The sequence below is a fragment of the Phacochoerus africanus genome, chromosome 3, assembly GCF_016906955.1.
Source record: "Phacochoerus africanus isolate WHEZ1 chromosome 3, ROS_Pafr_v1, whole genome shotgun sequence".
Classification (NCBI taxonomy): domain Eukaryota; kingdom Metazoa; phylum Chordata; class Mammalia; order Artiodactyla; family Suidae; genus Phacochoerus; species Phacochoerus africanus.
The window spans coordinates 24,965,690-24,991,960 of record NC_062546.1 but is presented as its reverse complement, the minus strand read 5'-3'; the positions used below and the strand labels follow the sequence as shown (position 1 = coordinate 24,991,960).

General features: G+C 47.8%; 1 protein-coding gene across 3 annotated transcripts; it reads right to left on the bottom strand.

Moving 5' to 3' along the window:
* Window positions 1-977: 977 nt before the first annotated feature.
* On the bottom strand, window positions 978-25,963 carry GGT7 (gamma-glutamyltransferase 7). 3 transcript variants are annotated; one of them, XM_047771255.1, is made up of 15 exons: window positions 25,749-25,963; window positions 17,834-18,069; window positions 17,312-17,463; window positions 15,954-16,071; window positions 15,021-15,088; window positions 14,733-14,806; window positions 14,227-14,423; window positions 12,263-12,350; window positions 10,586-10,713; window positions 10,339-10,427; window positions 8,043-8,192; window positions 7,806-7,923; window positions 6,637-6,774; window positions 5,585-5,684; window positions 978-1,738 (listed from the first exon to the last, which is right to left on the bottom strand). In XM_047771255.1, exons 1-15 carry the CDS (start codon window positions 25,915-25,917, stop codon window positions 1,575-1,577), a joined length of 1,989 nt encoding a protein of 662 aa, XP_047627211.1. In that variant the 5' UTR covers window positions 25,918-25,963; the 3' UTR covers window positions 978-1,574. The 3 variants fall into 3 exon arrangements, with proteins under 3 accessions (XP_047627211.1, XP_047627213.1, XP_047627212.1); XM_047771257.1 differs by having other exon boundaries at window positions 5,592-5,684; XM_047771256.1 differs by lacking the exon at window positions 15,021-15,088 and having other exon boundaries at window positions 14,733-14,841.
* Window positions 25,964-26,271: the final 308 nt, after the last annotated feature.

Below are 26,271 nucleotides of genomic sequence, written 5' to 3'. Positions count from 1 at the left end.
ACCATATGGCTTGAAAAGCTGAAATATTCGTATCTGGCTCTTTGCAGAAAAAGTTTGTTGACTGACTCCTGCTCTTGGATGAATACATTGCCATTCTTCCATCTCCTAACCATGGGACCTTTGCACATATTGTTCCCTTTGCCTAAAATGATATCCCCACATCATGCATCTAATCCTTTTCTGTTAATCTTACTAATCCTCACTACCTTGAGGAAGACTTTGCTGATCCCATCCCACTACTGAACTAGATTACCTTTCCTATTATACATCCTCACAGCATTCCTCATGGAGCTTATCGTGATGGCAATTATCCTAATTATTTGTGTCCGTACTTCTTTAATGTTTGACTTCCCCTGCAGAGTGCAAATCCATAATAAAATTTCTTGTTCAATTCTGAATCTCCAGTGCCTAACAAAGGGCCTATAATATAATGAATAGATACATTCATGGGTGAATGACATAATATGTAAAAGGTATTTCTGATGTAGACTGTATAACGTATACTTTATAACAAATAGTCTACCTAGTAGATGTGCAAATGGTTAAGCACACACATCAGGAGTTGAACATCTTGAGGCTGAATCCCATTTCTTCCATTTAATGCATGAGGAACATTATACAAACCCCTTGACCTCTTTATGCCAGCTTCACATTTATGAAATGGGAATAACATCAGTACCTACCTCATGAGATCTCTAATGAAGATTTTATAATGAAATTAGGATTATCCATATAAAGCATTTAGCATAGAGCCTGGCACACATTGTGTTCAATAGATTCTATCTATAATTATAATTATTGTTATGAATTATTTTTATTAATGCAAGTCTTGGTTAGATGGCAGATATTGTTACAACTCCCACAAAGTTGACTCTAACTTGCCCTGGAGTCAAGGCTGCTGGAACAAGTTGAGCCAGCATCTCTTCTCTCATTCCCACTCCCAACACAACCAAATATGAAATCAGTCAAAGCCACGGTTAAGCAATATTCTTTCTTTAATTCCCCTTTGCAAATGGAAGCCCCTGAGCTGGTCCCCACCCCCCACCCCACCCCACACCCTGGGTCCCCCCCAATGTAAGGCCCCCACCTCAACCTGGTGGGAGGAGGAGAGGAGCACCCCCTCCCCAGGATGGTCCATTTAAAAAAAATCCTAGTCATTTAAGAAATGAGGCTGGGGACAGAAGGGAGCTGGAAGACAAGGCCCAGGTTAGGCCCAACTGGAGATGTTGGGGTGGTGAGGACCCTTGAGAAGGGTTTGCAACCCATCTTTAAGCTCAGGGCCAGCATAGCTGAGGGAAAGGAGACAGACAGACAGTCTGACTCCTCAAGGTCCTGCCTGCTTGGTTGTGGGCACTAATACTCACCACCACCACCACCACCACCACCACCACCACAGGCCTCCAGATGGAGAATTTTCCAGTTATTCTGGAAATAGGGTTTGCTAAGCATCCCCTCTAGCCCCTGATCTGGGGCATCCTTGGGGTCCCTCTGAGACAAAACCTGGGAGAAGGAGGGACTCTAAGAACATGCAAAGGAGGGGAGCAGAGACACCCCCCCACCCCCACCCTGCTGCTCTACAGGATGGTAGCTCCGGCTGCATCTGGGCTCCGAGGGTCCTTCACACCAATGATGAAGTTGTTGGTTCTCCGGCTGCCATGGACCCAGGATAAGACATCGACCTTCTCCACGTGGTGACCTCTGGCTTCCAGGAACTCAATCTCTTCCTCTGTGAACTCACCTGAAAACCATCCCCCAACATACATTCAGAGAGTTCAGGGCACTGGCTCAGGAGTCTGATGGTCAGACCTGAATCCTGGTCCTGAGTAGAGAGTAGATGCTCTACTGAGGAACTGTATGACCTCGGGAAACTTGCTTTGTTTCTCTAAGCCTCAGTTTCCCCATGCATAAAATGGGGATTATCTGAGAACCTGTTACATAAAATTGTTGCAGGGATAAAAGAAAGCACAGAGCTCAGAGCCTTGCATATGGTAAGTGATCAATGATGTATGGTCATTCTTTTTTTTTTTTTTTTTTTGTCTTTTTGTCTTTTTAGGGCCACACCTACAGCACATGGAGGTTCCCAGCCTGGGTCAAATTGGAGCTGTAGCTGTAGCCTATGCCACAACCACAGGAACTCGGGATCAGAGCCATGTCTGCAACCTACATCATAGCTCACGGCAACACCGGATCTCTGACCCACTGAACAAGGCCAGGGATCGAACACTCGTCCTCATGGATACTAGTCAGATTCATTACCACTGAGTCATGATGGGGACTCCCTATACAGTTATTCTTAATATTGAAAAAAGGGCTTGGCTTTGGAGTCTTCATTCCACCTGCCTATGCCAAGCTGCCATAATTACTTGCCAAGATTACTGCATAGCCCACTAACTGGTCTTTCTGCTTCTAGTCCTGCTTCCTTACAGCCTATTCACACAGCAGCCATTAGCCAGAACATGCCACTTCCCCTGCTCAAAACCTTTCACTTTGATGACTCTTAGGCTAAAAATCCAAAGTCCTTACCAAGGCTTGTAAGGCCCAACATTATTTGGAATCTTGCAGCTCTCTAAACTCCTTTCCTCATTTCCTTCCTCTCTTTCTCTCTTGCTTAACTCTACCCTAGCTTTCTTGCTGTCCCTCAAAGAGACCAAACATGCTCCTACCTCAGGGCCTTTGCACTTGCTCTTCTCTCTGCCTAGAATCCTCGCCTGCTAGATAGTCACAAATCTGGCTCCCTTTACTTCAGTCCAATCTTTAAGAACCTCCCTTACCACTATCTAAAATAGAGGTCCCTGTCTTTACCTTGCTTTTTTTTCTTTTTTTAGAAGTTCCTGGGCTAGAGGTCACATACTAGCTGCAGCTGAGGCCTTAACCCACTGAACAAAGCCAGGGATTGAACCCACATCCTCACAGAGACAATGTTGGGTCTTTAACTCACTGAGCCATAATGGGAACTCCTTGCTTTATTTTCTTTCAAAGTATTTATGGCTACCTGCATCTTGCTTATTTATTCACTGGGTCTCCCTCTACTCGTTTTGTTTGTTTTTTGCTTTGGGGGCTGCAGGTGCCAGGCTAGGGGTCAGTCGAATCGGAGTCTTAGCTGCTAACCTACACCACAACTGCAGCAACACAAGATCCGAGCTGTGTCTGTGACCTACATCACAGCCCACAGCAATGCCAGATCCTTAACCCCCTGAGTGAAGCCAGGGATCAAATCCAAATTCTCATAGATACTAGTCGGGTTGGTAACTCACTGAGCCACAACGGGAACACTAGGCCCATACTTCTTAACATGGACCTCCATGATAAGTCCTGTAACCTCACCTCAACAAAAATCTGATCTTCTTATTTCCCAAATGGGATGATTGGGGTAGTTCTTGAGATAAAGACACAGCATTAAATAGCTTTAAATCCCAGAGTTGGAAATGTATTCCCTTTATGGTTCACTTCCAATCCTTTCAGGAATAGAAAGTACTATACTCAAGTCTGGTCTTTAACATTTTTTTCTTTTCTTTCTTTCTTTCTTTTTTTTTTTTTAATGCCTACACCTGCAACACATAGAAGTTCCAGGCTAGGGTTGACTTGGAGCTGCAGTAATGCTGGATCTGAGCTGCATCTGTGAACTAGGCCGCAGCTCATGGCAATGCTGGATCTTTAACCCACTGAGCGAGGCCAGGGATCAAACCCACATCCTCATGACACTATGTCAGGTTCTTAACCCGCTGAGCCACAATGGGAATTCCAGGTCTCTAACATTTCCGATTTCCTTCTTTAAAAGAGAGAGCAGGCCTCAGAACTTTCCATGGGCAAAAGCATCTGACTAAAACCTAAAAACATTTGATTTTTTTTTGTAGTTATTTATCATCTATTTGTGGCAAATGATGCCATTTTTCCATTTGTGATTATAAGATTTACTTTTAAAATACATTTAGGTTAAAAAGGAAGTCTGTTTGTAGACATGCATTAGGAAAACAACACTTTAGATGGCGTGTAAATATGGCAGAAATCATGAAGATATTGGATAAATTCTGAAGTTTGGGAAACAATGTCTCTAGTCCAGCTGGCCTTCTTGCCGTACTCTGAGCCATTCTCTCTGGCTTTGCCCAGCCTATTTCCCTCCTCAAGAATGTTCTTTACCTCCATGTGCCAAATTCCTGTGTCAAGGCCCAGCTAGTTATCACCTCTTCCATGAAGCCTCCCAGAGTCCTCAGGTGGGTGAACTTTCCCTTCAAGTCTCCACGCCTCATACTGCTGTCTTCAGGGCCAGGATGAGCATCTCCCACCCCCATGGTAACTTAGCACAGAACCTTACATTCGATACACACCAGAAGGTATTAGTTGAACAGTATTCATTTTCAAGGATTTTAGCCTCATCAACCATCAACTCGGGATCCACAGTGTCACTAGCCAACAACAGGATGTGACTACTAAGGATCTAGGTCTGGGGCTTCCAACATGCTTTAGTCCAGGAGATATCAAGAGCCATGCAGTAAGAACTGAGTCTTTGCAGAGTTCTCTGGTGGCCTGATGGTTAAAGGACCCAGTGTTGTCACTGCTGTGGTGTGGGTTTGAATCCCTGGCCTGGGAACTTCTGCCTGCTGCAGGTGTGCCCCCCCCCAACAAAAAAGGATCGAGTCTGGGTATCAGCCAGGCATGGCATGTGTCTGATCTCAATTCTGCCATTCTGCCATTTACTGGTTGGTCTTTGACTAGTTTATAATCTTTGTGAGGATCAGTTTCTTTATCTGATGTAAAATGGGGAGACTGAACAAGCAAGGACCATATCTCATTCAATTCTGTATCCCCTCTGGACTAGCATAATACATTGTTCTAATAAAAACTCCTCAATAGTACACATAACTTTCCCATGAAATTAAGCTGTGTCCAAAATTAAGCACCTATTCTTCTTAGAGGAAAGTCTATCTCTTCACCATAACCTATAAGGCTCATGATCTGGCCCCTGCTTCTCTGGTTTATGTCACCCTCACTCACCCTGGTCTCCTTTCTACTCCTAAGACATGCGAAGCCCATTCCTGCCATGAGTTCTTTGCACTTGTTTCCTTGACCTACAAAGCCTGCCCTAGTTCTTTGCATGGTGGGTGCTTTCTCACTCTTAGATCTCAGCTTAAATGTCACCAAAGAGAAGGCTTCCCCAGTCATCGAGTCAGTCATATACATGATCCTGCTTTAGTGCTCTGCAGAGCATTTATTTTGATTTCTCATATTTCTTCAATTATTTATTTTCCTGTCTGCCTATAACTGCACCTAGTATAATGTCTGGCACATAGAAAGTATTCAGTGCAAACTGCTGAATGAATGGTTTGCAAAATGAACATCTTTATAGTATTTTACAAATGAGAAAACTGAGACTCAGAGTGGAGACATGAATTTCCCAAGGCCACAGCCAGAAAATGGCAAGACAGGTTCCAAACTCCAGATCTTTCACTGTTCCAACAGGTTGAAAGAAACCAAATTTTCAATGGCAAGGAGTTGGTACTGGTGGAGGCAGGGGCACCCTTGGAAGGAGCCCCCCTCTCCACCCAGTCCTGTGCCCACCCCAAGGGGACCTCTACTCTGCACTCACTGTCCACCTGCAGGAGGTTTGACTGCAGGTCCGGGTGCAGGCGGCCACGAGCCAGGCTGTCACTCAGGTTCCGGTTCAAGGTCAGGACATTCAGCAGAACCTGGAGGCAACCAAGGGGCAGAAGTCAGGGCTGTCCCAGAGGTGTAGGTTCAGGATCCAGAGTCCTTGCCCCTTGTCCAGGTTCCTTAGTCTTTAGAACATTATACCAGGGGTGTCCTCTGAGTCTCCCAACACCCCAGAAGACAGGCAGGCCTATGATGACTGTCTCCATTTCATGGAGGGGAAGCCGAGGGCGGGAGAAGAAAAGTGATTCATTCCAGAGTTTGGAGAGAGCCAGGGAACTGTTGGGCCTCTGTTTCTTCATCTATGAAAAAGAAATAAGGATTCCTCCCAAAGTTGGGAAGGTTAAAAGGGCTAACACATGTAACACTGTGTCTGCCACTTAGTAAAAACTCCATAAATATTAGCTATTTGTTATTATCTCCATTTTACAGATGAGCAGACTAAGGTTCAGAAAGGCTAAGTGAATTCCCCGACATCACACAGTCAGAAATTGGCAGCACTTTGGCTGGGACCCAGGTGTGTCTGATTCCAAAGCTCAGGTTTGTTAACTCACCAGGTGCCAAATACATGCCTGACACGTATATCAGATGCTCAACACATTCGTGGAACTGTTGTGAGGTGTTTTAGAAGGTAGCAGGACCTTCCTTTCAAAATCAGATCCCAAAGAGGGCTGCTCATTATTCACATGTTGACTAGAGACATGATGGGACTTGAGGTTGACAGAACCTCGGCAGCCCAGATGTTATATCACTCCTCAAATCTACTGGCCCTGTGACTTCCCCTATAACCTGGGAAGACATGGACCATCGGGGCTCTATTTTTGCTAAGACCAATGCAGTGCATGTCCCAAGTGCTCAGGATGGGCCTGGCACAAAGCAGTCTTGGTTCATGTTAACTGCATGAGTAAGAGGCGAGGACAAGCCAGAGACAGGAGGGCATCTGCAGCCCAGATCATAGCATGGCTCCTGGCCACATGGGGGAAACCTCACCTGTGTCAGGCCGCTGAGGCCCCGGGCAGCTCCATTGGCCCCCAGGGCGAGGTAGGTCCCACAGAGTCCCTCTGCCGGCCGGACCACAGTGGGCAGCAGGAAGGACAGTGGCCGCTTCCCTGGCTGCACCGAGTTCTCCTGTTGTCAGAGGATGGAGACCACAGAGGGATAAGGGGTCGGGCGAGACAGAAAAGGGCTATTCCCCCACTCTTGCAACACCTATCCCTCTCCTGAATGTTCCACAGGCCCAGGTTTCATGGAGACGGGTCCCTTCCTAGACCATAGTTTGCTCTTTGTGAAATGGGCAGGATCCCTGGATAAGTGAAGTGGGTAATGGAGCCATAAGGCTATGGGGCTGCTGTGGGTGGCAGGAGAGGGATCAAGCCAAGAAAGATGACTGTGGGTCCTACTGTACAGCACAGGGAACTGTGTCCAGTCTCTTGGGGTAGAATATGATGGGAGATGGTATGAGAAAAAGAATGTAAATATATGTATGACTGGGTCACTATGCTGTACAGCAGAAATTGATACAACACTGTAAATGGACTATATTCTAATTTTTAAAAAAAAGAAGGAAGGAAGGAAGGGAGAGAGAGAGGGAGAAAAAAGGGAGGGAGGAAGGAAGGAAGGAAGGAAAGACAGACAGACAGATAGATGACTATGGGAAAGAACAGAATAATCCCCACCCTGGTCATCTCCAGCTGTCTTTGTCCTGCTGGGGCCCCTGCCTGGAGGGTATTAAGAGCACTGATCTCCAAATAGATAATAATTCATATCTCCTCAGTGCCCCAAAATAGAGCTGAGCCCCCATCAGCTCAGCATCATACTGACTACTACTGACTCAGCATCATAGACTACTACTGTTGAAAAATACCCAAAGCACCAAAAGGAGGCCGATATCCTCACTGTACAGAAGAAACTGACACCCAGAGAGGGGGCAAGACTTTCTCTGGGTCACACAGTGAGACAGTGGCAGAATGAGAAGAGGTTTCTTTGGAAACCATCCAGCTCTGAGCTCTAGACTTGGGCTGGGAATGAAGTGTATACATTGTTTAGGCTGTTTTTCCTTATACCGTAATTTCCCAGAAGTAGGGAGGGAGGAGCAGTCATACTACTACACCTCCTACCTCACCTCAGAGCCCCAGGGGTGGAGGGGAGCAAGACCCTACCAGGCTGGGCGCAGGGTGGTTAGCAGTCCTGTTGGGCCAAGAGAAGTCCAGCATCTGGCTGTTGAGCAGGATTCCTGAGGGGGTGATGAGGCCACTGCCAAAGGGCCGGTTCAGGGAGCTGAGGGCCAAGGTTAGGGCCAGGTAAGCCCTGAGCCTGGCCTCACTCCCACCCAACCCCCACCTCCTTCCTGGTCCACATGATCCCTTGTTCCGAGTCCTGAGTCTGAGCTGGCATACCTGACCATGGCTACAATGAAGTCGTCAGGGCCCATGATCAGCACCTGGGCAGCTGTGGGAGCCCCGTTTAGCTCATAGATGGGCAGGAGCGGGGCAGTGGTTGTCTGAGAGTCATTGATCTGGCCCCGGAAGTAGGCGGCCTCCACCTTGCTGAAAAGACAAGGGGTAGGAGATGAACATATAACAGGCTCTCATCATCCCCCACCCCTCAACGCTTTGTGATGTCTGTTTGTGTAATTATTTGATTACTATCTGCCTCCCCCAACCGAACTATTAGGCCTAAGAGAACAGAAGCTCACCTATTCCTAGAGTATAGGGGATAAATAGAAAACAGTTATTGCACTGAATGAATGTATTTAGGCATTATTCAGGCTTTCTTCTAGAGCCAATGTTTATTTCATGTTTAAATTAAGTTTTTAGTTACTTGGCTCTGCTCATTTAATCTCTTCTATGAAAGTATCTCAAACAGAGTGGACGTGCAGAAAATATTTGTTTTAAATGGACAAACTGAATTCATTTAACTTAGTGTTTGTGGTCCAGAACTAAAAATTTATTAAGAGTTTAGTCGGAGGAGGGTTTTATATACAGGAATATTTACATGCTATTAGAATTTTCTTTTCTTTTCTTTTTGTCTTTTTAGGGCTGCACCCATGGCATATGGAGTTGCCAGGCCAGGGGTCGAATCAGAGCTGTAGCCACAGGGCTACACCACAGACACAGCAACTCATGATCTGAGCCGCATCTACGACCTATACCACAGTTCATGGCAACACCTGCTCCTTAACCCACAGAGGGAGGCTAGGGATCGAACCTGCATCCTCATGGATACTAGTCAGATTCGTTTCCTCTGAGCCCCGATAGGAACGCCTAGAACTTTTTTTCAAGGCACATTAGTTAACTATTTATTGGATAAATTAGTTGAATTAATTTAATATAGGTGTGTGTGTGTACTTTAGAGCTAAATTTGCATTAATCTTTTATTTTTTTTGGTCTTTTTGGCATTTTCTTGGGCCGCTCTCACGGCATATGGAGGTTCCCAGGCTAGGGGTCCAATCGGAGCTGTAGTCACCAGCCTACACCAGAGCCACAGCAACGTGGGATCCGAGCCGCGTCTGCAACCTACACCACAGCTCACGGCAACGCCGGATCGTTAACTCACTGAGCAAGGGCAGGGATCGAACCCGCAACCTCATAGTTCCTAGTCGGGTTTGTTAACCACTGCGCTAAATTTGCATTAATCTTGAAAACTTGGAATTCTCCACTTTTAAAAGTTCAGCTGAGGGTTTCTTACCTGATAATGGTTAGCCAGTTATTCTAACTGGTTAGCGAATGACAAGTTATCAGGATTACTGAAGATATTCATTCAGTTTTCAACCATGAGGACTGGTAGCCACAGAGACAGCACACAGGGTTTTGTTTCAGGTGGTCTGGGGGTGGGGGGAGGAGGCTTGGTTTTTAGGCTCTATCCTTATGACCTTGACCTGGTTATGATTTCAGTTGGCTCTGTTTCTGTTTTCCAATTATTAGCTGTTCATTTAGTCTCATTATTTCCAACTGAATTCATAGAAGGTTGTTTGAGTATTAGTGCAAATTTACATGAACTATATTTTTGGCTTCTAATTTTACCTTTAGCTAGTCTTTAAGTAGCACTTAAATGGTAATCAATCTTACCTCTATTACCAGTTTATAATAAAAATGATTATCTGTTGACTATTTATTATGTGCCAGACAACTTGGTAAGTGCTTTGCATGGATGATCTCGTTTACTCCTCAGCACCATCTCATGAGGTTGGCACCATTATTGTCAGGCCCTTGTAGAAATTGAGACTTAGAGAGTTTAAATGACTTGCCCAAAGCTGCACAGCTAGTGGATAGTCAGGCTGGGAGTTGAACTGAGGCAGTCCAACGAGAGCCCATAGAGTTACTACTATGTCCTGCTGCTAATGTAGGTATATTTTAATCAAAATCCCCACCACCTCCAGTATTTGCTTGGTGGCTCTTTTCATTGTTATTAGGCTTTCTTTTTCCACTCAAAAGGGAGAACAGATGCGTCCTTACAGATACCCTGCTAAAGTAAAAAATACCTGACAGCCACATGAAGTAGACCACCTTGTTGTGCAGATGGGGAAACTGAGGCGCAAGGCGTGGCAGCTAGCGTCACGCTGTGAGTTGGGTTGAGCTGAAACTGACTTGGAACTTCAGGCCTTATTGTTCCACCAGCTGCTTTCCACCTGATTCTTTCTCCACATCTACTACCACCTCTGTAGCACCCAGGGTCCTAGCCCTGAGTACCCACCTGAGCATGTCATCCATGCTCTCAGTGATGGTAGAATCGTAGACAGGATCTCCCAGTCTGCTGGCCAGAGCCAAGGCAATCTTCAGGGTCTGAAAACAGAGCAGGGGTATGGAAGAGGCTGCCAAGCCCAGCACCTACACCAGGATCTTTGTGTGTGAGAAAAGTTGGAGGTGATTTAGTCCTGCCTTACGGCAGTATCCCATCCCCTTACCCCAGACCCAAGGTGGAGGGGAGGGGTCAGCCTTACCTCTGCCACCCAGTGAAGAGCCTGTTCCCGGGATACCAGGCTGGAGAGATTGAAGCCCTCGAGGATGTTGAGAGCACTGATGAGGGCAGGGCCTGTGTGTGGGGCTGGGGGACTGAGAACCAGGTGGCCTGAAAGGACAAGAAATGACCGATGGCAGGGGAGGGGTCAAGGCATTTCCACATCCCACCATCACAAAGACTGGGACCACTGCACTGAACCCCCCATCAGATAGGGAAACTGCACTGAGAGGCAAAGGGACCCACCCAGGTTCACATGGGGAGTCAAGGGCAGGGCCAGGACTCCAACCCAGAACACTTGTCTTTGCTTCCTCTTCCACATGAGGAAATGAAGGCTTGAGAAAACTGATTTGCCCAGAGTCACACTGCAGTCCATTGGCAAAGCGGGGGACAGGTGTCCAGATGTCCAAATGTCCAGATTCCTGGTCCACCTTGTGTCTCCTTCCAGCCACTCCCTCAGGCTAGGATAGTACTCAGGGCCCCTGATGGTCCCACCCCTGAAACTTGTTGGAACAGCAAACTTCTCTTCCTATTCAAGGCCCCTGTTATTAGATGTTTGGATATCAAAGGAATAATAATAATAATACCTGACACATAACATTAACTAACAAACTCATTTAATACTCATAACAGCTATTGTTATATCCCCATTTTATAGGTGAAGAAATTGAGGCACAAACAGGCAGCTGGTCCAAGGTTACAGGAGATAAGGGGAACCCAGAGTATCGAGTTATTGGCATTGCCAAGAGAACCCAGGCACGGGAGGACAAATGGAAGTCAAATACTATACATTCAGTGCCCATTCTGATCAGGGTAACTTCTAACCTCATCTCATTAAATCCTCATGGCCACCCTGAGAGGTAGGCACTGTTATTATTTCCAAGGCTCAGAATGGGAAGTGGTTCGTTCAAGGTAAATGGCAAACCCAGGTCTTCCTGGCTCCAAAGCTATGGTCTTCTTTGGCCCCACGTACTAGCACCTCTGGCAGAGGAATCAGCTCAAGAGATTGAGGCCTGGAAACCTGAACTCGGAGGAAGCCTCTTCTGGGGCCTGAGGTGATCTGGGCCCCTTTGAGGGGGGAAAGCCTGAGAACTTTCTGAGGGACTAGGAACCTGCCACTTTGGGTTCAGCAAACACAGGCCTTGCCCATGTCATAAGTGTGGCTTTCTGGGTTCCTCGTTGGTTTTGAATCTGGTAGGTTAAGTTCCATTCCTTCCCTAGGGCTCAGTTTCCTCTTGGAACAATGAGGGTGTGGGTCTATGACTGTCTTGAAGGGTTTGTTCTAACCTGAAGCGAAGATGGATTTTGGCTTTACGGATTCTTTTTAGGAAATACAGGGCAGTGAGAGTGGGGGCTGTGGAGTGGTTGGAGGCAACACAGAACCCAAATCAAGAAAACCTAATAGCCAGAACCCCAATTTCTAGGCCTTAGCCTTTGAACAGACCTCCCTCCCCATATCCTAAATACTTGGGGTAACTAACCCTACAACTACTTCAGAAAGTAGGCTGTCTCTGGCTTGCTTTAGGTTGGCTGCTTAGGCAGCTCATTGCCTCAGTTTCTCTCTCATGAAATGGGGAGGAGTCATTAGGCCAAAAGGATGTGGCCATGGACTGGGAGGCTTCTCCTGAGTGGGGACCCTGGGAGCTGGGGGAGAGGTCACCTCTGTACACGCCATACACAGGATTCTCCACGAGGGCACTGTAGTTGCTGAAGTCCTCCTCAGTTATGACACCCCCAGCGTGCTGAGCCTGGAGGGGAAAGAATATCCCCCACCTCTGTGAATCACACATGACACTGTGAGCATGCAGGTTTGGCCTAAGTCCTATGTTTGGATCACAACAGATCAGATGTTTATAACTTTGGTGCCTTCTGCAATGCCTATCATGGTCTTTAGCTCTGGGTGCCCCAGGAAGAAGGAAGGGGAAAAGCACTAACAATAAGCACCCCCTATGTGCCAGACATTGTGCTAGGTACAATCTGTGAATGATCTCCTTAGCTTGGCATTCAAGGCCCTTTGTGATCTGGCCCCTGCCTACCTCTCCAATCATGTCCTGCTATATCCTGATGAGCTCTATACAGCGACCCAGAGTGATGTGCAGATCCTGAACTCATGATTCCATGTCTTTGCACATACTACCCTCTGCCTATGTAGAAGGAAGATTTTCCATTTACAGCAGCACTTGTCTAGGAGTTATCAAAACTGAATTCTGCATTTCACTATAGCCACCTAAAGCCACTCCAAAACCATGAACTCTGGTTGACTCTGGAAGGAATAACCCTTACTGGATATAACTGAGCACTCTACTGACCAGTGAACCAATCTTGTACAAACTGTACATTCTATCCAGCTTGCTAATTGTCAATCCTAAATTAGCACAGCCACTAGGTATCTTTTCCTTTTTTAGTACTTTTTAGTACTTGAAACCTCTGACTTCTAATCTACCCTCAGTGAACTACACATTGAATTTCTTGGCCTTGTCCAGCAAGTTCATAAACTCAATTTCGTGTTTCGTTTCGTTTTGTTTTTCTCTTAAAGCTCTGATGGTCTTTGCTAGTTTCCCTCATCCCCTTCTCCAACTCCAGGAGAGGATACAGGACCCAGGTAAGGTTAATCAGAACATTCCTTTTTCATGCCACAGTGATTGATTTGGGAAGTAGCCATGAGACCTATGACAGGCTCATGAGACACAGCCTTGAGGCTCTGCTGGAACTACTGGGATGAGAACTGCTCTTTCTCTGGGATGGCTGATGTAAGGATGGCTGGTGGGGGACAGGTGTGGAAAGGATCTGAGAGAGAGTAACTTCAAACAGAGGAAAGTAGAGTTCTGAGGCCAAAAGAGAGAGCGAGAAAGAGAGACCAAGTCCTTACAGAGCAGATGGAGCTCCTGGACCCAGCAGATCTAAGGCCAGTACTCTGCTGGACTTTCCAGGTAAATCCATTTGAGATGGGCGCCTGTATCTCCAGTGCCCAGCACAGGATCTGGCACATAGCCGGCACTCCATGAATGCAGAATGAGTGATGGACCTGTTTAATTCCCATACTGTATGGCAGAGATGGATATATCCACCCCCATCGCACAGATGAGAGAACAACTGACTTGGTCTGTCTATCCTTATCTTGAAAATAATTTTCCACCAGTAGTTTTGAAATACTGCTAACTGTTCTCAGAATCCATTATTGTCAGTCTAAGACTCTTTGGAGTTGGTTGGTAGCCTTGTGTCAATCCTCCCCAGTCCTCAGAGTCACCAGTGAAGGAGGTGTTTTCCTCAGTCCCTAGAAAACCCAAGAGCAGGGTGGGACTATGGGCTCTGGGAAGCCACTGGGCCTGGGAGGGCCAGGACAGGCCACTGTATGGTTTGGTACCAGCCTTGAGGAACTCAAAGTTACCTCTCTTAATCAAGATAGGACATTCCCATCACCCCAGAAGGTTCTTTGTGCCTCATTCCAGTCAACTCCTTCCAACCCCATGAACCACTTATTCTGACGTTAGTTTTGTCTATTTCAGAATTTCAAGTAAATGGAATCCTCAGTAAACATATGTAGAAAGAAAGACAGGGGAGCAAGGGGGAAGAGGACGTCCCTGCAGGAGGGTCCTCCGGGGCAGAAGGGCTCCACGTGCTCACCTCAGCCACCATCTCCAGCGTGAGGTTGCCGCCGGCGTAGAACGCGGCGGGGCCGGAGGTGCCGAGCACATCCAGCACCGCCGCCAAGTCGGGCCGTCGTAGCAGCGAGCCAGGGAGTGGCACGTGGCCCAAGGGCAGGAAAGTCTCACGGAAGTGCTCAGACGCATTGGGTGGCAGCTGTTCAGCCAGGGCCTGGGCTGCGGGCAGGGACAGGAGGCTGGGCTAGACACGCAACAGGTGGAGCAGCAGAGGGCTGAGAAGCTGGCCCTAAACACTCCTGCCCCTCGGGAGTCTGTTCTAGAGGAGGCAGTGTATAAGGGTCCTCCCAGATCGCCTCATTGGAGGCTGCCTCGCAGTGAAGGCAGGGTAGTGTGGGGAGGGGGGATCTGAGGAGCAAACTGGAAGAGAGGCACTTTCTGGCTTAAGCCCCAAATCTGAGAGGTTACCTCTCCCTTCTCAGCAACCTCATGGCTTTCCCTTACCCACCCCCCCAAGGCCCCACTGACCTAGATCATGGGTCACGTTGAAGCCATCTTGGGCCACAGCTGCTGCAAAAGCCAGGACTTGGGACCATGGCAGCCTGGGGGAGCCGGAGAGCAGGGTGTGGAGGAGGTCCTGGGGGAAGGAAGAGGGGTCCTGGGGGGGAGGGGGGGTTCCTGGGAAGGAGAATCCTGGCAAGGGAAGGGGATATTAGGAGGGGAGGGTTGGGAAGGGAAGAATCTAGGAAGGTGGGAGAAGGCCACCCAAGGAGGAGTGCAGGCAGGGCCCCTGGTCCCCAAGGGAAAAATCTTTACCTGCCATAGAGCTGGTGAGCTTCATGTAGCCCCTTCACCATTCCGGGGACCCCCACCAAGAGCCCAGGCTGGGCAAGGCGGGCAGGTGAGGGAGAGAGGAGACCAGGTCACTGGAAGGGGGGGCTGGGCTGAACTCCGCAGAGCCCCAAGCCAGGGATGGGGGGCTGGCACAGGGGAGAGACACAGGCCAAGTATCCCAGAGGAGGGACAAGCTGTCCCCAGCAGGCATCCCTCCTATCTCCCTGACTTCCTATCCACAAATGCAGAAAGGCCTCATTTATCTATCATAGTTGAGGGAATTATAAATTAAGCAAACCCTTTTAAGAGCAAGACAGAACCAATTTAGATGGAGACCTGTCTATATTGGATTATACCTACTCCTGCCTTTTAAAACTGTGGACAGGGGACCTTCATTTAACCTTTTCATATCACAACACCATTACTCTGAACTGTGATAATTCAGGGAGGTGTTTGGCTTTTGCCGCTGCACTAAATATCTGTTTTTCCAAGTTATTCTATTTCCTCCTTTGCTCTCAGTAGGAACTGCTTCTAGCAGTTCCTCTATAATCTTTCAATGTGTCATGGCTGGGAAAGTTAGCAACATCAGGCTCAGAGTGAGATGTGTGAGTGATAGTGCAGTTACTTTGTGACACACCAGGCTGCTCAGTGACCTCTTTTCTTCTTTCTTATGTGCCAGATAGGCAAGGTCGCCAGAGAAGTAAGGTGTTGCTGTACTGCTTGTTATCAACCATCCAGATTTTTTGGTTCATTATTTTATTTTGGGGGCTGTCTGTCTCCCTCATAGCTTAAGAGCATCTTGCTTAACTCTTTTCCTCACCTTCACAGTAAATACTCAGCAAAGTACTGCTTGGGTTAGCAGAAGGGCAATGAAGGGAGACATCCCACCCCCCTCCTTCGCACCAGGGTCCCCACCTTGGTCTCCCAGGATCTCTGCAGGGCCTCTTCTCTGAGAGCCCCTGGTGCAGACTCCCGGAAATCAATTAGGCGGCTCTCATTTCTTCGGATGTCATGTACCAGCATCACACCCCCACTGGGGGAAATACAGAAGGGGGAGGGTGATAAGAATGCCTTTCCTCTGAACAATTAACCTGCCATCCCTTAACACCTCCCCCTCGCAACAGTGATGGCTATACACTCAGTTTGTCATCAGGAGTCAGGTGTCTGAGCCCCTCCCCAGCAGAAATTCAGAGACTCAGCCACCCTACCAGGGTGGGAAGTGAAATCAAGGGGGTGGGGGATCCAGAGTCCACGGACCTCTTCCAGTCTGTCACTGGAGACTTTAATCCCTGATTAGGGAAAACCTAGAGACTGGGAGAACAGGATGTTCTGCTCCCCCCTCCATCACCTCCCCCTACCACAGCTGGACCCTTGCCAGCTTCCTGCACCTGCCTCTATAGTATGTCCTTGCTCCCTCTCCCAGGACTGAATTATGTAAGGACTGATTGTACACAACCAAAAGTGGAATTTCTTGGGTAGGGCTCGGAGGGCTGGTCTTGCAGGAGCCAAGGTATAGACTTAGCTTGTCCCTTTTCTGTAGCTTGTTTCCATTTGAGATGGGGGTTACATCTGAGATAATTGGCCTGCCAGTTAACATAAGAGGGAAAGCCAAGTGACACAATAGGGAAAGCAGGACAGATAAACAAAAGGGAGTGGTAGGAACTATGGCCAAGTGGACAGTACAAGCCCCATCATGGGAGGCAGCGTCTATTCAGCTCCAGATAACTGAAGCCATGTGGGAATGTAGGCCCAAGGTTACCAGGTCTCCTGATTGTTCAAGAAATGTTAGAAAGCTGGATTTTTATGAAAATTCTCAACTTTTTAACATTAGCAAACAAATTTTTAAAAACCAAACCAGTCTCTGTCCTGGATGTGGCCATTGGGTGGTCAGTTTATAGTTTCTGTCTTGAGTGTTCTTGCCCTGGGGTGTATTTTTGGAGGACAGAGAATCCATAGCTTTCATCAGACTCACAGGGATTTAACGATTTGTAAACCCTAAAAGTTTAAGTACCACAGCCTTAATTATTGACAGTATATCTCCCTCACTTTATAGTTTATGAAATCATTTTCCCAGTTTAAAAAAAAATGAAAACCTCCTCTGACTCCATATAAAGAGAAGGGAGTAAGATCGGGGTGTAGAAAGAGAAAATGCAAGGAGTTGGGGGTCTAGCTGCCCCTCTGCTCAAACTTGGAGACCCCTGCGTGAAGTCACAAGCCAAAAGATAGAAGGGGGGCTGGGGCACCCCAACCTCCACTAGCTGGGAGCTTCTTACCCGCCCAGGCCTGAACTGTGTGGAGCGACGATTCCCAAACACAGGGCTGCTGCCACAGCTGCATCCACCGAAGATCCCTGTTTACTGAGCACCTCGATGCCCAGCGACGTGCAATGGGCAGCATCAGTCACCACAGCGCCCTGATGAAATATCTGGAAGGGAGAGAGGAGTAGGTCAGGGCAATGGGAGCCCCCATATCTCCCCCAGGTACCTCCACAGAGGGTGGGGGTGAGAGTGGGAGCCCTGCCCTTTTGTCCTCTTGACTCTCCCTTGTGACTCTTCCCTGCTTACCTCAAGTGACTCCCACGGGATCAGTTCTCTTCCTTGAGCTCTGTCCCCCTCCTGCCCAGGAGCCCCTCCCTCGGGACCTTCCGCTCCCGGGTCACCGCCCTCTCCCCTTTCTATTTGCTGGCCCCCTTCCACCACTCAGGCATTCCTCAGTTCTCACCTCTCCTCAAGCACTTTCTCACCCCTCCTCCCCATGTTCTCCCCTTCTGCCCCTCTGCACTCCTTCTCCCTCACCTGGGGGTCCCCAAAATAGATCTGCATGATGAGCGCCACAGTGACACCCGTGGCAAAGGTGAGGCAGGCCGTGACGATGACCGTGAGCCCATCTTGGCGGCAGGAGCACTCGGAAGCGGCCGCAGAGAAAGGGTCTTTGCGCGTCTCCCGAAACGGCGACCCGTCCTGGCTGCCCATTTCCGAAGACGACGACGGAAGCCGCTGCAGACGTGCTGACTTCAGGAAGGAGTCCGGGTCTGCGGGGCGGCGGCCGGGGGTCGGTCTGGGCAGCTCTGACCCAGCCCTGCCCGCCCTCTAGGCGGGGCTATTCTGCGTACCCCTCCACCCCCACCTCTCCCGCCCAGGTCAAACAAACGCCACTGATTAGCACCGCTCCCCTTTCAGCGTCTCCCCAAGCACTCCAGGGAGCGTGGGGGTAGGGGCAGGGATGAGGGGCGGTGGTCCCAACTTGGAAGAGACTGGGACCCCCAAATGGGCCACAAGGCAGTTGGATTCCCGCCCCTAGGTCAGATTTCCCGGGATCCAGGACCCCGGGCTGAGAACACTTCCTAGAGAGGCGGGGGTTGGGCCCTCCCTGGAAACCAGATCCTGCCCCACCTGGGGCCCAGCCTTCTATGCTAGGAGGCAGCTCCCAAAACTGAGTGGACAGACCTTTGCTTCCAACTTTGTTACCATTGTCCATCCATCCATTTATTCATTGGACAAACAGGGAGGGCTTGCTATGAGGCTGGCCCTGTGCTAGATGCTAGGTTAAAAGAACAGATGGTTCCTGCCTTCGTGGATTCAAAGACCAGAGAAGAGGATAATAAACATCTTTCTTGTCTTTCTTTCTTTCTTTTTATTTCGTGCGAGTCTGCTGGGGGTAGGGCGGAGCGGTAGGGTGAGGGATGTAGAGGGAGCGAGAGAGAGAGAGATCGATAGGCTAGATCGAGCGACCTCGAGCGCAGAGAGCTCATCCCGCCATCTCCCGACTCCCTCCCTCCCTCCTCCCTCTCTCTCTCTGCTCTCTCTCTCTCTTTCTTTCTTTCTTTCTTTCTCTCTCTCTCTTTCTTTTTGGACCGCATCTGCAGCATGTAGAAGTTCCTGGGCAGGAACTAAATGTGAGCTGCAGCTGTGGCACTATGCTAACAATCAAATTGGTGCCACCACAGAGACAATCCGGGTCATTAACCCACTGCACCACAGCAGGAATTCCAAAAGATGTTAAGTTAACCAAGGAGTATACCATTACAAGTTGTGGCAGCTGCCATGAAGAAAAAGGATGAAATGATAGAGAACAATGACACGTGTTTGTGGAGCTTAGCTGGGGAAATTAGGCAAGGAGAAGCAGAGGTGACTTAAGCTGAGAACTAAGGGATGAGAACAAGAAGTGAGTGCGTGGAGTGTTCCAGAAAGAAGGAACAGCAGGTGCAAAGGACCTAAGATAGGAATGAGTTTGGTGCATTAGGAAAAAATAATAATGAGGAGTTCCCTTGTGGCATTGCAGGTTGAGGATCTAGGGTTGTCACTGCAGTGGCTTGGGTTGCTGCTGGGATGTGGGTTTGATCCCTGGTCTGGAAACAGCCAAAAAAAAAAAAAAACAACAAACAAAAATTAACAAAGATCTGGGTGGCTCTGGAGCAAGGAGAAAGAGGAGTGGGGTGGAGGCTAGGTCAGATGCACTGGGTCTTGAGGACTTAGTAACAAGGTTGGATTTTACCCTAAGAACCACAGGAGGCCACTGGAGAGTTTTAAGCAAAAATATGAAGCCATCTGTTTTGTGTTTTAAAAAGATCCCTTTGGCTGCTGTCTGGAGAATGGATCTCAGGGTAATAAAAGTAGAGGCAGAGGAGCTTGGAAAGCTACTTACTTGCGGGATGATCATGGACAAGTCATGAGCCTCACTTTCCTCATCCTGATAATAGAGCTGATCCCTAACTGGCCAGATGGGAACAAGGATTCCATGCGGCAAGGTATACCAGACTCTCTGCAGGTGCTCACTCAAAGTTATTTCCACTTCTTCTCCACCTAGGCCAGGCAGAGACCCTCTTCCATCCCATTGTTTCCCTTCTCTGGATTATATTAGCCTTGAACCCAAGTTTCTAAAATGGCCTAAAGGTTCTGGGTGTTTGTGAACAGTAAAGAAATAATCTGAAATCTTAGCCTTAGTACATGACTGTACTCATGATGTGTTTAAAAGTTCATTCATTCAGTAAATATTTTTTGAACATTTGCTACTATGGCCTAGGAGTATAACCCCTTTAAAAGTCTGTGGGTAATATTAAAAATTGAATGTTATATTTTCCTGTTTAAAGTACTATCATGGGAGTTCCCGTTGTGGCGCAGTGGTTAACAATCTGACTAGGAACCATGAGGTTGCGGGTTTGATCCCTGCCCTTGCTCAGTGGGTTAACGATCTGGCGTTGCTGTGAGCTGTGGTGTAGGTCACAGACACAGCTCGGACTCGGATCTGGCGTTGCTGTGGCTCTGGCGTAGGCCGGCGGCTACAGCTCCGATTAGACCCCTAGCCTGGGAGACTCCATATGCTGCGGGAGCGGCCCAAGAAATGGCAAAGAGACAAAAAAATAAATAAATAATAAAAATAAAATAAAATAAAATACTATCATGGTTGATTCATGCTAAAATGATAAAAATCCAAGCTCAATGACCTGGTGTTCAAGATCTATACCCCCCTCTTTTGTATAAACAAGAAACCATATATATATATATATATATATATATATGTATATATATATATATATATATGTAATTTTTAGAAATTATTTATGGAAGTTACTTTTGGAGAAAGATACTGAAGGTGGGAATGAGTTGGAGAATTGTTTGAAATTTTTACTACTTACATATATTTCTTTTGTTATTTTTAAGTCAATACATCTATTTTAATGTATACATATTTTATTATGTATTAATAAAGAGGGAAAATTGCAGGAGATAGAATGGAGAAGAGGATTTTTTTTCTCTTTTTTTTCCCCCGTGAACATGTAATTTGTTTTAAATTTTTTATGGAAAAAAAAAAGAAATTGTCTTCTGGAAGCCTCCCTCAGTTGATCATGCTTGCTTCTAACCTTCAGTACCAGCAGCACAGAGACTGTATACAAAACTAGAATTCATTCAACAAACAGATTTTAAATTCCTATTGTGGAGACAGAACTCTCCTTGTTTCCTAGAAGTTTCAAATGAACTGAAGGAAAGGGTTTTGAACTTATAGTTATTTATTTGGCTGTGCCATGGCATGTGGATGTTCCCAGGCCAGGGATCGAACCCACACCATAGCAGTGACTCAAGCTGCTGCAGTGATAAAGCTGGATCCTTAACTTATTGCGCCATTAGAGAACTCCTAAACTTATATTTTTTGATGCTAACTATATACTAGGCACTTTACATACATTCCTTCACTGAAGCGTTCCTATAACTTTATGAGAACCCACTCTCTCCATTTTATGGATGAGGAAACTGGGGATGAGAAAGGTGATATTGCCTGCTTAGTGTCATGCATTTAAAAAAAAGGCAGAACCAAGAGACTGTGTAACCCGAAAACCTCCTTTCCATTGCTCCACATGGCATCAGGAGCCATTTCCATCCTCAAAAATGAAACTTATAAGCTAATTCTAGTTGATATTTCCAGGTACTTGTCTTTAAAAATGTTTTCTCCAATTAGATATGAGGAGCCAGGAAGTGAAGGTGATATGGCCTTATCAGAGTTAGATATATTCAACACTTCCTGGACATCTCTGTGGCACAGTGGGTTAAGGATATGGCATTGTTACTGCAGTGGCTTGGGTCACTGCTATGGTGTGGGTTGGATCCCTGGCCTGGGAACTTCCATATACCATGGGTGTGACCAAAAAAACAAACAAACAAACAAAAAAACTCAATTTCTTATTCCACCAATCATTTATTATGAATATATGTGAATATATAAGTGAATATAATTATCCATTTATTCAGTAAAACTATTTACCGAGTACCCAGTATGTATGTGGTGGGGAATTAATACCATTGATTTTACTGATGTGTAAGGACAACAGCCAGACACTGGGGAAAGCCTAGTTTGGGATCAGAAAAAACAAGTCTTCTTTTTTTTTTTCCTTTCTTTTTTTTTTGGTCTTTTTAGGGCTGCACCCATGGCATATGGAGGTTCCCAGGCTAGAGGTTAAATCGGACCTGTAGCCGCTGGCCTGCACCACAGCACAGCAATGCCAGATCTGAGCTACATCTGTGACCTACACCACAGCTCACAGAAACACTGGATCCTTAACCCATTGAGCGAGGCCAGGGATCGAACCTTCATCCTCATGGATACTAGTCATATTAGTTTCTGCTGAGCCATAATGGGAACTCTGAAAAAACAAGTCTTTTGAGGAAAAAAAGGATGAGTTTAATTTTGGCTATTATGAACTCATGAGACAACAGCAAGAGTAGTCTGAAGGCAGCTGGCCTAGTAGGCATCTAATATCTGCTTAGATACCATTTTTTTTTTTTGTCTTTTTGCTGTTTCTTGGGCTGCTCCCGCGGCATATGGAGGTTCCCAGGCTAGGGGTCAAATCGGAGCTATAGCCTCCGGCCTATGCCAGAGCCACAGCAACGTGGGATCCGAGCCACATCTGCAAGCTACACCACAGGTCATGGCAACGCCAGATCGTTAACCCACTGAGCAAGGGCAGGGACTGAACCCGCAACCTCATGGTTCCTAGTCAGATTTGTTAACCACTGCGCCATGACGGGAACTCCCCAAATCTCCTTTCTTATTCCTCATTTCCTCATTCCTGACCAGACTGAGTGTTTGACCTAGGCCTAGACAACCAGAACAGGTACCTCTGTACAGTGATTGGTTCAGGTTCATGTGACTAGCACTACCACCAATGATACTCAAATTCTGTGTTTTGTTTGCTGAAACTATTGGGAAAGAGAAAGACTTTCTCTCTCTCCAGGTTGTAAGTCTGTTGCTGTTTGGGGCATCTTTCCCTCACAAGATGGAAGGCTTTTTGAAGATGAAGCCCATAAAAGTGCAAGCAAAGCAAATGATGGAGAAAAGCCAATTCCCTTTCAGGTACCTCGATGCAGCTATGCCTGAAGCTCTGTATCCTTGAACTTTCCAGTTATACTACCAATACAATTCTCTTTAGATGTAGCTCAGTTTTAGCTGGGTTTATGACAAAAGAACCCTGAACAGAGTTGGCTTGGCAAGTCTAGAACTCAGGAGAGAGATCTTGGTTGGAGACTGGGATCATATCCAGCTTGCTCGATCCTTTGAGGGAGAGTCATTAAAGATTTTTGAAACAGAAGGTGACATGATTAGAAATGCAAGGGGGTGTGGAGTTCCCTGGTGGTCTAGTAAGGATTTGGCATTGTCACTGCTGTGACTCAGGTTTGATTTCTGGCTGGGGAACTTCTGCAAGCCATGGGTACAGCCAAAAAAAAAAAAAAAATGCAGGGTGTTGGATGGGCTGGGGGTGGGAGGGAGTGGAGGAGAGGCAGGAGGCAGGAAGAATTGCTATATTACCTATGGGTACTACAGGTTAAGAGAGGATGGTGGTAAATCTACAGTGGTGATGACAGGAATGATGAGATAGAATTTGGAAGATATTTAGAAGGGAGACAGAGAACATTTGATCACTGTTTAGAAATGAGAGGAAGGGAGAGAATCATGGGTGGCTCCTGGACTTCTACCTTGGGAACTGGAGGAATGGCAGTGTCATTAACTGAGATTGACATTAGAGGAAGAGTGGGTGTATGAGTACAGCACAGAACATGCTGAAGGTGAAGAACTTGCAGGATATTCAGAGGTGAATATCTGGGGAAGAGAGGAACGCAGGCCTGGAACTCAAAAAGAGTAAATAAAGTGTGTCCCTAATCTTGGAGTGGTCACCATCTAGCTCTGTTTCACTGGGCCTGCTGTGGGGCGCCTGGCACTTGGTTCTGGGGAACAGCAGACTAGAGGCTAGCTGGGCACAACCAAAGTCTTGCATAAGGGGCAGCACCATCAGGTGGCATCAGCAGACTGAGAACATAGGCGGTCATATTAACCAGCAAGCTGGTCCAACTGGGCCAGGGGAGCCTTGGGGCTTGGACGCAGTGCTGGGAAACATGGCATTGAAATGACTACACTGGTAGGATGGCAAAGTCCTTGGAACCTTAGTGCACAACCTTGGCATGAGGTGCATGTTCCCAGAAACTCAGGTGACTAGGGTCTCTGCTGGATTTTTGTATAGTTTAGGGTAGAGCCTGTATTAATTCCCCAAGGTGCTCCCTGAGGTTTGAGAACTTCCTCCCCTGCCACTCTTTCATCATGAGATCTTCTCTTTCATGCATTTACGTAATCAACAATTTTTTGTTCAGAGCTCAGTACTGCGCTGGATGGTATAGAAAGGATGATGAAGAAGGCACTCATGATCCTATCCTCATAGGGCTTACAGACATGGGGTAATCAAAGTTTGTACAAATAAATAACCACAGGTTTTGAGAAATGCTAAGATATTTATAGAAAATGAGGATAAATCATATCAGGGGTTTCCAATCTCCAGACTGGGAGAGATAGGCATTCCCTGATAGGCTGGAAGAGGGAACACAGGCTGGTCGGGGTAACTGTATCCATTGTCCCATAATGACTGCTGGGACCAAAAGTAACAATCCTGACCCCCGAAGAAAGGACCTGGTTTCAGGCTGGTATCCACCAGGACACTTCTTCCTGCTACCTCCTGATTCCAGAACTACTCCCTCCAGAAAAGAAATTTTAATCGGCAGCTTTGACATTTGATGTCCCAAAGCCTCCCCATCTTCCCCTCAAACTCCCTCCAGGTGGGATCCATCTAGTCAGGTTGGCAGGGGCTGTTGGTCAGGGCCAGGTGACTGGAAAGTTGTGGAGGGAGAAAGAATTTGGGGCTATCAGGCTAGGCATGGCCACAGAAGGGCCAAGCTAGAGAGGGCTGGGCTGAGAAGCAGAATCTGCTAGGCTGGTAAGGGATAGGGCTCAAGTGCAGGCACGGAGAGGAAGAGAGAGTGAAGCAGAAGGATGCTCTAATGTCAGGAAGTGACGTTGAGAGAATGAGGGATGGGAGATGGAGGTTGAAGAATGGAGGGGAGGATAGAGCTGAGCCACATGGATAGGAGAGGGAGCATTAGGGAAGAAACGCTCAGAGAGCTCTTGGCCGCAGCTCTCCCCCAAGCCCTGTCTCCTCCTTTCCTATTCTCCACTCCTGGCCTTGCCTGTTCCTGCAGAGGGCTGAAGGGAATACAGTAAAATTCTGGGGCCTGTTTCCTAGGGGGCAGGGTACCTTACTAAGATCAGGCTTGGCCTGATCCATTGCTCTGGGAGGGGTGAGGTAATCCACAGGGCAGTGAAGGTGCTCTGGTCCCCAAGGACTTTGAGAGGTCATGCAGTCCATCCCCCTGTCTTCCAAACCTATCACTCGCAGATAGATGGGAATCATATTCTCTTTACCATTCCCTGGACATGAAGAGATTCCCAGTTTCTCCTCATGGTCTCTTCTTCCCACAATCCCTGGCTGTGGGGAAGTTCTTCTCAAAGCCTAGCCTCTATCCATCCTGCTGCAGTCTCTGACTTGGTTTCTCCTATTCTCTTCTCCTTGACTACAGAAAGTCCCCTCTGGGTGATCACAGTTGCTCTTTAGGATCTCCCCTCCAACATTCCTTCCTTATTAGTTGGCTCTTCCGAAAGGGTAACCCCAATCCCTCCTACTGCAGTTCCCGGCATCCTTCTCCCTTGTCGCATCCTAAGCCTCCAAGGTAGAAATGCATTCCCAATCCCACCAGATAATTAACAAAGACAGGGAGAAGGAAGAGGTCCGGGAAGAAGGGAGTAAATTAGGGAGATGGAGCTGGAGGTGATGCTCTGCGCAAATGAAGGAGGGCCGGGGCCGTCCCAGGGGGCAGGGACTGGGCCAGCGGGCCTCACCGGTATCAGGGTCTCCGAGGAAGGCGTCCTCGTCCTTGCGGCCTCTCAGAGGGACGGCGGGCGCAGGCTCGTCCTCCGGCAGCCTCGGGAAGCTGGTGATGCTCATGTAGTCCACCGGCGAGTAGGCGCCCAGGGCGCTCTCCTGACTGGCCTGGTTCTCCGCCGCCATCCTCGCCCGCGCCCCCCAGCAGCGCTGCGCCTGCCGGAAGTGCTGCGGCGGGGGCGGGGGGCGGAGCCTGAGTTCCTGAACGGCCGGGAGGGGGCGCCTCACCCCGACCCTTGGAAGGTGCAGGTGTTGACTGTGCACCCCCCCACCGCCACCCTTTGCTTAGCGCTGCCAGCCTGCGTTGCGCTCATACGCTGGAATGCAGGTGTGCACGGAAATCCAGGAGGGCAGATCCCGGTCGTGCAGTGGCTAGTCAGGAGGGAAGAGCGCGCGGTAAGCACGCCCTTAGAGACTCGGGACAACTTATGCAGCCCAGGAGCCAAACCCCTTTCTCCTTCCAGTATGAGCTAGAATCCT